The sequence below is a fragment of the Sapajus apella genome, unplaced genomic scaffold, assembly GCF_009761245.1.
Source record: "Sapajus apella isolate SASKATOON/1434 unplaced genomic scaffold, GSC_monkey_1.0 scaffold32, whole genome shotgun sequence".
NCBI lineage: Eukaryota > Metazoa > Chordata > Mammalia > Primates > Cebidae > Sapajus > Sapajus apella.
Window position 1 is genome coordinate 19,377,024 of NW_022436972.1, and position 10,899 is coordinate 19,387,922.

The window sequence follows — 10,899 nt, forward strand, 5'->3', positions numbered from 1 at the left end:
TAATGATACTAAGCCCAGGGCAGATTTAAACTTGAGGGTTTTTTTTCCCTAGAGACGTTTATCCTAGTCTGTCAATTTTCCTTGCATATACGATGGATCCAAGAGCTGTTCAGAGCCCTGGTTCCTCCATCCTACAGACTTTCAGATTGAGGTGGGGAGGGAAAGTCCTTCAGAACACTTTGGGCAGAGAATGCCAATGTTAGAAATCCATACCACAGAGAAAGCTGCATGGCGTACTGCGATTGCAGAAGTTTCAATCATAATAATTTAAACAATGTTGAATAAGAAAGAATGTGCAATTTTTATTCCACCCTGACATACATTTCCTATGGACCACTTTAGAAACGATTTCAATATTTCAGATTTCTAGAAATTAAATATGATTTACAAATAGAATACTTTGCATGCCAAGACCTGAGTCAACTCAGTGTAATCAAAAGTCCTGTGCTCGCCTAACTACCATATTTTAATCTCAATTTGTGCCTTTGAACATGCATTCTCCTCCTCACATCTCAGTATTTTCCTTCTAAACTAGTTCTAAGATGTTAGAACTAGCATTCTGATGCTGTAAGAAGATGAAGAAGTTGACATAGTTTAAACCATTGACTTAGAGTTAACGGAGAAAGAGGATGATTTATGGTACACAAGGCCTGTCACCTTGTGGAATCTCAGAGAGGAGTCAGCTTGTGGCCTGGGGCCTCTGCTGGAAGCCACTGAGGGAAGTCACAGGCAAAGGACGCCACAGGCAGTCACAGGAGGGTTGTCGCCAAGTCCCACAAAACCCAAACCTCACAGGCTGTAGAACCAATTATTTAAAAAGTAAAGCCAAGGTCAGTAAAAGGAGGACACAGTGACCAGGCAGGGAGACCTGAAAACTTCACAGAGAAAAGGGAACAGGACAAATCTGACAAATTAGGATGCACGGAAGAAATCGGAGAATACATCAAACCTGATGCAATTTCAAGCAAAACCGAAAAAGAGAAATATATAAAAATAGAAAATCTAGAACTAATTTGCACCACTAAATTTACCCCAAAAAAAGGCCAAGGAATGCAGATAGAGTTGGATAATACACACATAGGCCAGCAAGGGGCGCCTCAACACCGCTGAAACAAATTGAATGTTTTCTTTGGAGCTGTTATTTTCCTTTGTGTTTTTTCTGGGGGTAATCTTATCTAATAATATTTTCAATATGTTTTTACTGGCAGGTTTTAATCTGAATATGAAACTTTCAGGAAGTTAAATGAACCATGAGCTTTTCTATTCAACACCACATTGCCTTATTAGAGCCCTGTGTGAGGTATCAGGATAATGAAATGGTGTCTGGGTTTTACTTTCCTGGGATCATTTTTGATTTTGCATTCCTTTGTATCTTAAAAATACAATATGCATGCCTGGGCATCTGCTCTATGAATGTGAAGCAAACAAAAAGTGTTTTTAAAAAAATACTTGAACACTTTTTAAAATGAACACTTCAAATATACATAAAATTATCAGAAATAATGACTATATCCCTATATTAGTTTTCTAAATGTATTTGTCACTATGACATATAAGAGAACTTAAGGCAATCTCTTTAGGCTCATAATAAATCTACCAAGTACAAAAGTGTTTGCTTATGTTGCTGGGTTTGTTATGACAGAATAACTTCACTGGGACCATTAAAGTGCCTCTGATTAAATTATCAGCAGTTTTATCTTTTCTTTCAAGTCCTATTTAAATAATAAATCCTGTGACCAGTCTGGGTCTAGGCTTCAGGAAACTGATCTACAAAAGAATTATTCTGGTTTTCCTTAATTTTCATATCGCTAAATTTCAAGAGCGCCCTTACTTAATCCAGAGGAATAAAAGTTTAACCTGAGTCCATGAGACAGTATTAAGAAGTAGCATCCAAGTCAGCATGTATTTTTCAAATCCAATGCTCCTGTGACTGTTGAAGTGTAAATACGAAAAAAGAAGGGTGAGAGCCAAGTGAGTGTGTATTATGAGTGTGTTGAAAGAGATGAAGAGGTAGGTGGCTGTTTTTTGGCAAGGGAGTTGGGGGACACAGTCTCGCTCACCTGCCTAGGCTGGAGTGCAGTGGTGCAATCTCGGCTAGCTACAACCTTAACCACCTGGGCTCACGCAATTCTCTCATCTCAGCCTCCCGAGTAGCTGGGACCACAGGCCTCTGCCACCATGCCTGGCTAACTTCTGTATTTGCTGTAGAGGCAGGTTTTCACCATATTGCCCAGGCTGGTCTCGAACTCTTGGACTCAAGTGATCTTCCTGCCTCGGATCCCCAAGTGCTGGGAGTATAGGTGTGAGCCCCTGTACCTGGCCCAAGTAGGCAATTTAAGATGAAAGAAAAAAATAAATTCTGCTTAAACTAAGCCTATGGTTTAATTACTGTATGTTATATAAATTTTTATTTATTTATTTATTTTGATATGGAGTCTCGCTCTGTTGCCCAGGCTTGAGTGCAGTGGCACAATCTTGGCTCACTTCAACCTCTGTCTCCAGGTTCAAGCGATTCTCCTGCCTCAGCCTCCCAAGTAGCTGGGATTACAGGCGGCTGCCATCACACCTGGCTAATTTTTGTATTTTTAGTAGAGACGGGGTTTACCATGTTGACCACGCTGGTCTTGAACTCCTGACCTCAAGTGATCCACCTGCCTCAGCCTCCCAAAGTGCTGGGATTACATGTGTGAGCCACTGTGCCTGGCATAAATAACAGTTAAAATGGAAAAGATTTGCACATATATGTAATTTATTTAGCAAAAGAGGTAAGCATGGACCCTGCAGGGGATAATGAAATGTTTATGTAAAATATTGAATTCATCCTTGCAGATAGATATAGGTCAAATTCCACTGAGCTTTCCATTATTTTCTGCCTTTTCCTCCACTGTTTTCCCCATCCTCATCTCTGAGCTGGGAGTAATCTCTGTCTTCTGTGAGCGTATAAAATTTTTTTATCTGTGTCTGTCCCATGGCACTCACCACTTTCTGTCTTACAGTAGAGTGATATTTCACTCCATTATGGATGTGTAAACGTTTATGTCTATTTCGTACTTGTACCCTCTACCCCTGCCCCACAAAGCAGTGAGTTGAGCAGAATGAGTTTGCTGAATGAGTAAACAAAACAAGTGTTTCAAACACTCCCTCATTTAAAGCTCAGTCTATTTGGAGAGCATCCCTGCAAACATGATTCTATTCTGATAATCAGTCACCTGAGATTTTCCTCTTATGAATAATCTCCTAAATTTAGTTTCCAGGTCTGAATGCATTAGACTCTGAAATGAAAGCAGAGAGATTTCGGCTGTCTCTTCAGAGCTGCATCCACAGTAACAAGCATCACGCATAGCACATAACACGCACTTCACAGATGTTTAAGGATGTGTACAAGAAACCATTTATGTACTTGCTGTGAGAAGGTCTTTGGGTTAAGCAAACAAAGAAAGTCTTCTGTTCTAAAAATTGCCCAAATGCACTTTATCATTTAATTATTGCATGAAATACACTCTTCATAAAAAAATTTTTATACCTAAATTTAACTCAATGAAAGGAGATTTCTTCTTTGTGGAAACATGAAGTTTTAAAATTTAGCTCTTAACTTCTCTTTGGAAGTTAAGAACCTGAACTGCACACGATGTTTAAGATATACAAACTCAAAGACAGTATTATCTTGGCTTTGAAAAATATCATGAGCTTTAGATCCAGGCTACTGTGAATCAGAATTCTCACTAGCTGATTCATTCATTAACTTCTGGCGCCTAAAATTGAATTAGACACATTCTCTGTCCTCAGAATGCTCACATTTCTTCTCCATGGTCTTGGACAATTTACTTAACCCAGTGACTTTCAACCTTACTTGAACACCACATAATATCGCATAAAAAAAGTGAAACAAATGATCAGGACTTAGACTCAATGCTACACCAAAGAAATGAGCATTTCTGATTATGCGCCCTAAGTGACTATAGTTTTACAGAACGCCCAGGTGATTCTAATATAGAACCAGAGTTGAGAATCACTAAAAAGCCCCTTATATTCTCAGTTTCTTCATTTTTGTAATGGGAAAAATAACACCTATAGCGCAAGATTCTTGTAAAAATGTAAGGAAAATATCCGTAAATTGGCATAAGATGGATGGTTATTTCAGAGACTAATGTAAACTAGTCCATTCATCCATTCTCTGGTGATAACTTAAAGATTAATTTTCAATAAGTATAAATTAGCATCTATCAATTCACTGCAAATAAAAGAGAAAATATGACCCCAAAAAGATAGAAACAGTTCTTAATGTCAAAGTGAAGAGGAAAGGTTCAGTAAGAGGACACAAGAACGGGGGAAAAGCAGAAGTTAAGCTATCAGGTTAAAAACAGAGGTTAGAGCTGTCCCATCCATCTCCAGGGGTGGGTCCAGAAAAACCTACAGACAAACTTCCACAACCTCCTTCATCCACCTTATGGGGCAGAACTTTAGGGACTTTGAGGCCTCAAATACCCAAGGACTTTCTACCCAGTTTGCCATTTTTAAAAAAACATCTGTTTGAAGAATATGTTTTAGAGAAAGTGGGGAATTTAAAATGAGACAGAATGGGAATAAATATTTGAAAGAATTTAAATAAAAGGATAATTTTACATAAAGCAAGACAGTGAGCAAGACATGAAAAGGACGACTTTACCAAAAATAGTAACTAAAAAGTATAAATAAAAGTCAAGTTACATTATGGTAAGCTGAGCTGGTAATAAGATGATGTTTATTTATAAAGGTTATTTACAAAGATAGCAGCCAATGTTAAATAACGGAGAAAATATGAGGAAACAAAACTGATGTAATCAGCTTTGAAATGCCAAGAGAGGCCCCTGAATAGGATCTTCTACTTAAAAGGAACCAGTAAGAACAACATAAAAAGTAGTCTGTGTTCCTTTCCCAGCATTAGCTCACAGACCTGTGAACATACAGTGCAGTTTCTTTAATTTAAAAAAAAAAAAAGCATTAAAAAATGTATTCCAATCACATTTCAAAGTTTAGAATGAAGAAAATGAAGATAAAGATCTGGGAACCTAAACAAATATTTGCAAAGACTATTTCTGCACAGAAGATTTTCTGTGGCCCAGGGCACAGTAGAGACGAATTGCAAATAGGGAAAACTGTCAGTATCTGACATGACTGACTGAACCATGAGTATTGAAAACAATGGTTTTGTTATTTTTGTGGTACAATATAATAGCTGCATGTGAATCCCTGGAATTTTTACTCATCGAAAAAATAATAACTATTGCAAGGTTATTTTATTTTTAGAAGGATTTCCACGATAATTATTTTCTATGGAAATTTCAGGATTTTTATTAAAATGAAGGCAGCCTGAACGTAGATGTGGCAGAGATGATTCCAGAGTTAGGAACCCTGGTGTGGCTTCACCTCCACTTCTACACCATAGTGTGACCCTGGCAGCTCACCTCGCCTTTCTGGTTTTAGGCCGTTCATCTATAAAGATAGAAATTTTACTGCTACATAAGAAGTCTAATTCTTTCCCAGCTTAAAAAAAAGTTCGTTGGTTTCAGATATCATTCCTAAGGAAATACCAACCACACATAAATCTTTCATTCTAGGCTTTATTTCCTTTAAACAACATAAATAGCTAGGCTTTCTGAAAAACAAAAATGCCTCCCTCCTCCATTCAAAAAAAAAAATTTAAGTAAAAAAGAAGTTTATCAAGAAAGTTTCCATTTAACCCTCTTCAACTTCCAAAATTCAAAACTGGATGGTATAAGGAGGGCCTTTTGTTTCATAACTGTTGCTTTTTAATCCTATTTATTGTCAGTTTAAAAATTTAGAAATCTATGAAATATTAAAATTCCTTGTATAACTACTCTGCCAAAGTATATACTGTCCTTCTCCATAAGGAAATTATAAACGCATTTTTGGTTGAATTTTAACCAGAAATCACAGCAAGTGTTTTATATACATATTTTCCAGGTATTACATATAACATACTTAGATGAAAAGATAAATATTATCAGAAAATGTATCTTCCCGTTGTGTTTGCATTGGGGCTAGACCCTGTACCTCACTACTATTCCCTATAAATCACATTCTCTGTTCCACTTAACTCAACTGCAATGACTTTGTATTCTGAAGTAAAATGTTTAAAATCTGAAGATTTCAAAGACTAGAATGAATTTAGACTAGAGTGGAGATTAAGAGATAGGTGGTATGTAGATCTAAATAATTATATTTTATTGTAGTCTCTTAGGCTACATAAAATTCAAAATTAAAAGATATTCACATATATACTAGCGGAGTATCCTCGATTTTTCATTTACACATTCAATTCTCAGGCCAAGTTACTATTATTGAAAGTCAAAAAGATGAACTTATACTCAAGAAGGTATCAAAAGTCAAAACATGCCAATAATTTGGGAAAAAAAGAAGGCAAATCATTGCTCTTCATTTTTAGAGATTTCTCAACATTAACATTATTTTCAATGCAATACTCTAGGATCAACCATGGTACATTTTAATTACCTTAGAAATCTCACATGGTAAGCATAAATAATACAATATCAAGCTCTAGAACCATTTAGTTTAGATGCAGGAACAAGCAGAGATAATCCAAGTGTGCAAACCCCAAATATTTGTAAACAAGCAAACAAACCAAAAAACCCAAGCAGAAAAGGGTAGAAAAGAAAGTATTATAATGCCTTCCCCAAATCCAGAATAGTCAAGTTAATTAAACTGGAGATTGACAAACTGCTAGAGAACAATCCACATGCACTTTTCTGGACTTCACTTTCCAGGTTTATACATTATTTCCTGTACCAAGCATGCAGGTGAATATGCTCTATCTTTAGCTTCACAGAGATGAATATTCAATATACGCATTGGCTGATTAATGAGAACATTGGAGAAGAGGTACAAAGCCACCTACCATTGTCACTGTCTCCTTCAGATGGAACACTGTAGCTAGAGCTGTCCCATGTCTGTGCCTGTGTAAGTGTGTTGAAGGAGATAGGAGGAAGAATGAGGGCTGGGTCTGCAGGGGAGCCAGAGAGCCAGTCCGCGTACAGTTGCACAAGGACCAGGAAAAACCAAAGGGGCAGCAGCATTTCACAAATGGCATAGGGTTTGCATGGAAATGAAGAGTGGATTTCATTTATATGGGGTTTAATTTCAAATGCACAATATAGGAGAAGAATGAAAGATGGTGCATGGAATAAAAAGAATGATAAAAACTGAGTGTTAGTACCCATCAATCATACACTTTGCATGCAGTTCATATTGTTAATCTTAACAGTTCTGCAAGCCCACAGACTTAGAGTACTAACGAATCAGGTCAGCAGAAAGAAAGGGTGCCCATAGGTTAGGTAGACAAAAAGCAAAAGACCTGCCAGATACCTTTCTCAAAGACTTTCTAAAAAACTAACCATCTTAGCAAATACGATTTCCCCCAAAAAATTGGTCAAATAAGATAAAGCTTAATATGTAAATATACCTATTATTTAGAAATAAAACTATTATAAAATCATTGTTTACCATTAGTGATTTTTTTTCTCCAAAGCAATATAAAATTTCTTTTTAAAGACATCTGTAGGTCTATTGGCATGCTTTACTGATAGCTGAATTTAGCTAATTCTTTTCTCGATCCTGGACATACCTCTCAATGCTGTTTTCAATATTGCTCAGTTAAAAAACAATAAAACAAAAAATGTTGGACACTAGTACAGTCTATTTAACAACAAATCCAATTAACCAACAGAGATCCATCAATTTCAAGAACTTCTGAGTTGGTCATTTATGAAATAACGACTCTTATTTTTGCACTAAATATCCATATGGCAATTTCATATTTAGGAAAATCTATATAATTTTTAATTCAAACATAAGGCAAGGGCCAGTAGAATAAGCAGACATAGTTCTAGAAATAAATATTTGGGTGTGAGCAGTTGTCTTTGTCTGGGAGGAAAACACAGAAAGAAATGTTTGTTTTGAAGGAAACTGTCAGCCTACTTTAAGAATCTAAGTTCTTATTTCAACTTGCTAATTTGAGCAGTCTGTTTTTATTTATAACACAGAAATCACATAAATCCATATAATTTCAAAATAAAAATTAAATGGCTTTAAGTATTCTAAAGCTACTTGATCAAAAATGGTTTCTATCTTTTAAAACTATATGCTTTCCAGTTAAAATTACTGTCTATATTATTTTCCAGAAAATGGTAAAACCACATTTAAGCATATACACTATAATATTTTAAAATTATTAAATAAAATGAAAAAAAAATCCCCATACATAATGCAAGTTTTGTAAAGTTCCAACATGTCACTTGATGTTCCTGAAGATAAATAGCATTATTTACAGCAACCGAACTCCAGAGAGCTTTCAACAACAAGAACAATTTCCGCATTGGTTAGTCAGCATTACAGAAAGACTGGAAGCTTGGAGAGAAAATTAACTTTGTTTTCTGCTGTTCAAAATAAAAGCTCCATTTATTTTTCACCGCTACAAAGAATGTGAAATGGTTCAACAGCGCCAGTACAATGTAAACCCTAACTGTAATAAGTTGCGTTTGGACTCCATAAAAGGAATTAAAAAGTCACCAAAATAATTCTACAACTAAATTGCAAGTTGTACATTCAAAAGAATATCATTCTTCGAAGATCCATTCAACTTCTGATTTGCTTAATCATACCGTATTTTTAAATTGTGTAAAACTGACTGTGAGGATTAAGACAGTCTGCAGCTCAATATGAGGTCCTCAGTGTGTAGAGTAAGTCTCCTGGCAGGTTGTCACTGAAGGCACAGAGGAGGTGTGCCTGAACTCACCTCCATTCCTCCCAGGACACAACCAAGACCGTGGAAATGAAAACCCAGCCAAGGGCCTCAGCCCAGAACTGATCACATTTGCTTAGTTCCAAACGTGAGAAGGCTAGCCATTTGAGTTTTATTTCATGTACAATTTGGCTCTCCATAAAACACTCGCTAACTCTTGTCACACTCATGCACTTTCTCAAATGGCTTTTTTCCTATGGCCCATTCAAACTGCCAGGAAACCATTACACCTGGCCACTTGTTACCCATCAATCAACCTGCCCCAAGAATGAAAAACATTTCCTTTATTAGAGAATCATCGTTGTTTTTCCTGTGGGTGCCTTTTTGCAAAATATACACATGAATAACCTCTACTGTTGTTCAAAATGCTTTACTGGAGAACTCAAGAAGATCTGAGTTCCTTACCAGCTTTTACTTAAAGGTGTCTGAGTTCTTTATTAGCACTTACTTAAAAGCATGAGTGGTAAGTGTAGACTAAATATCAGAGTTAAAAATGTTAAAACAAAGAAAGACATAAAAGAAGGAAGAGTAGCACCAGAACTTCAAATAAATGGAGAAACCAGAAGAATCAGATTTTTCTATGCAGAGTCCTTCTTTTGAAAAGCAACCATTATTGTGTACATCGCTATAATTTACTTTTGGAAATAAACTAATAACAAATTAAAATAAAAGAGGTAATATAAGCAGAATGCTTTCTCAAAAGACTTTTTAAAAAATACTCCTGACCACTCATGCAAGCCTTGAAATGACCACCCTGTTATGTGAGTAAACACACAGAACCTACCAGGCTCAGAAAGCAAATGAGGATGTCTCAGAAAGGAGTCACTTTTCCAGAGGCAGGTTGCCCCTTAACTCAGCCGAGCACCAGGAACCACTGGGGCCAAAGGGCAGCTATTTTATCTTCCTTAGGTAAAAAAAAATCAATAGAGTATTTCTTCCCCGTTACATGCTCCCACCACCTTTTTTTCTTTGCTCTGATTCAAACGAAGACAGGATATCCGCTACTGATAATATGAACTTAGCTGATTCACTGAAAACAAAGCTACAAACTCTGGCCTCCCTAGCTATAGATGCCAGGATTTCAGCTCAGAACTGACAGGGATGTGCACATTGATAATGCATACACTTAAAAGGCTCAAGAGAAAGCTATGAGTTATTTAGTGTAAGAATGAGCTGAGGTTTTCATTTACCTGATCGAGGCTTCAGACCAAATGGAGCTGTGCTGTTTGTGGTAGGAGAGACTGCAGGAGAGTTCTCTCTAATCTGTGGTATTGTAAAGAAAGAAAATTAGGAAAAAAAAGGGGTAAACAGAAGAACTATGTACAGGGTTTTTCTGTGTTCAAGGAACGTAACAAAACGACTCCCTTTTTGCATTTGCTGCTACGTGATGAGGTCCTGGCTAAAAAAATCACTTTGTAAAGATGTTAAATGACATAACCAACAGAATGTTGCTTTAGAGTGACCCACTCAATCTTTTTGTCCATTTTAAGAATATTTTATAATTATGACGCTGGCAGTCTTCTTGCAGAGTTGTGTGCATGGGTGTATGCACACACATCTATCCACTTATGTCCAAAAGAGGGCACATCTGATGAGGACAGATAATACTGAACTCAGCGATACTGACCCACGCAGAATCATTTATGGAGAACAAGACATTCTAAATGTTGCCTATTTAAGTGATCTTCATTCTGTTTTCCTGTAAAGATGTTCCCATATTCGGTTTTTAAAAATATATCTCATAAAAATTAATCTTTGATTATGAATAGGACTAGATAAAGCTATGATAGCTAATGAGAGTTACATGGATTCCCCCAAAGACTCTTCAATTAATTAATTAATCACAACAATCTTAGATCATATGTTTCTGTAAAAGATATTCCAATCCCACCTTCAAGAAATACCTCACCTTCCATTAATCTTCAAGAAACTTACCTCATTTGGAGAATACTGACTCCCGTTACTATGTGATGTTAGATCACTTTGTACCTGAAAGAAGAGGGAAAAAGCATGGTATATTCCATTAGGCTGTGAGACTGTTGAGGCAAGAATTGCATCTTTCTTACTGCCATCATGGACCT

The 10,899-nt window shown here is 36.5% G+C and overlaps 1 protein-coding gene across 7 annotated transcripts in view; it reads right to left on the bottom strand.

Annotated features, from left to right (window-relative positions):
- Window positions 1–10,899, bottom strand: part of LRCH1 (leucine rich repeats and calponin homology domain containing 1) — a 210,684-nt gene that overhangs the window by 30,719 nt on the left and 169,066 nt on the right. For 4 of the 7 annotated variants that reach the window (XM_032294692.1, XM_032294693.1, XM_032294691.1 and 1 more), the window contains exons 14-15: window positions 10,754–10,807; window positions 10,009–10,081 (exon numbers count right to left, since the gene is read on the bottom strand). In XM_032294692.1, the coding sequence (XP_032150583.1) occupies window positions 10,009–10,081; window positions 10,754–10,807 (127 nt within the window). Of the gene's footprint in view, window positions 1–6,916; window positions 7,022–10,008; window positions 10,082–10,753; window positions 10,808–10,899 lie in introns of all 7 variants that reach the window. The other 3 variants (XM_032294688.1, XM_032294686.1, XM_032294687.1) reach the window with 1 other exon arrangement.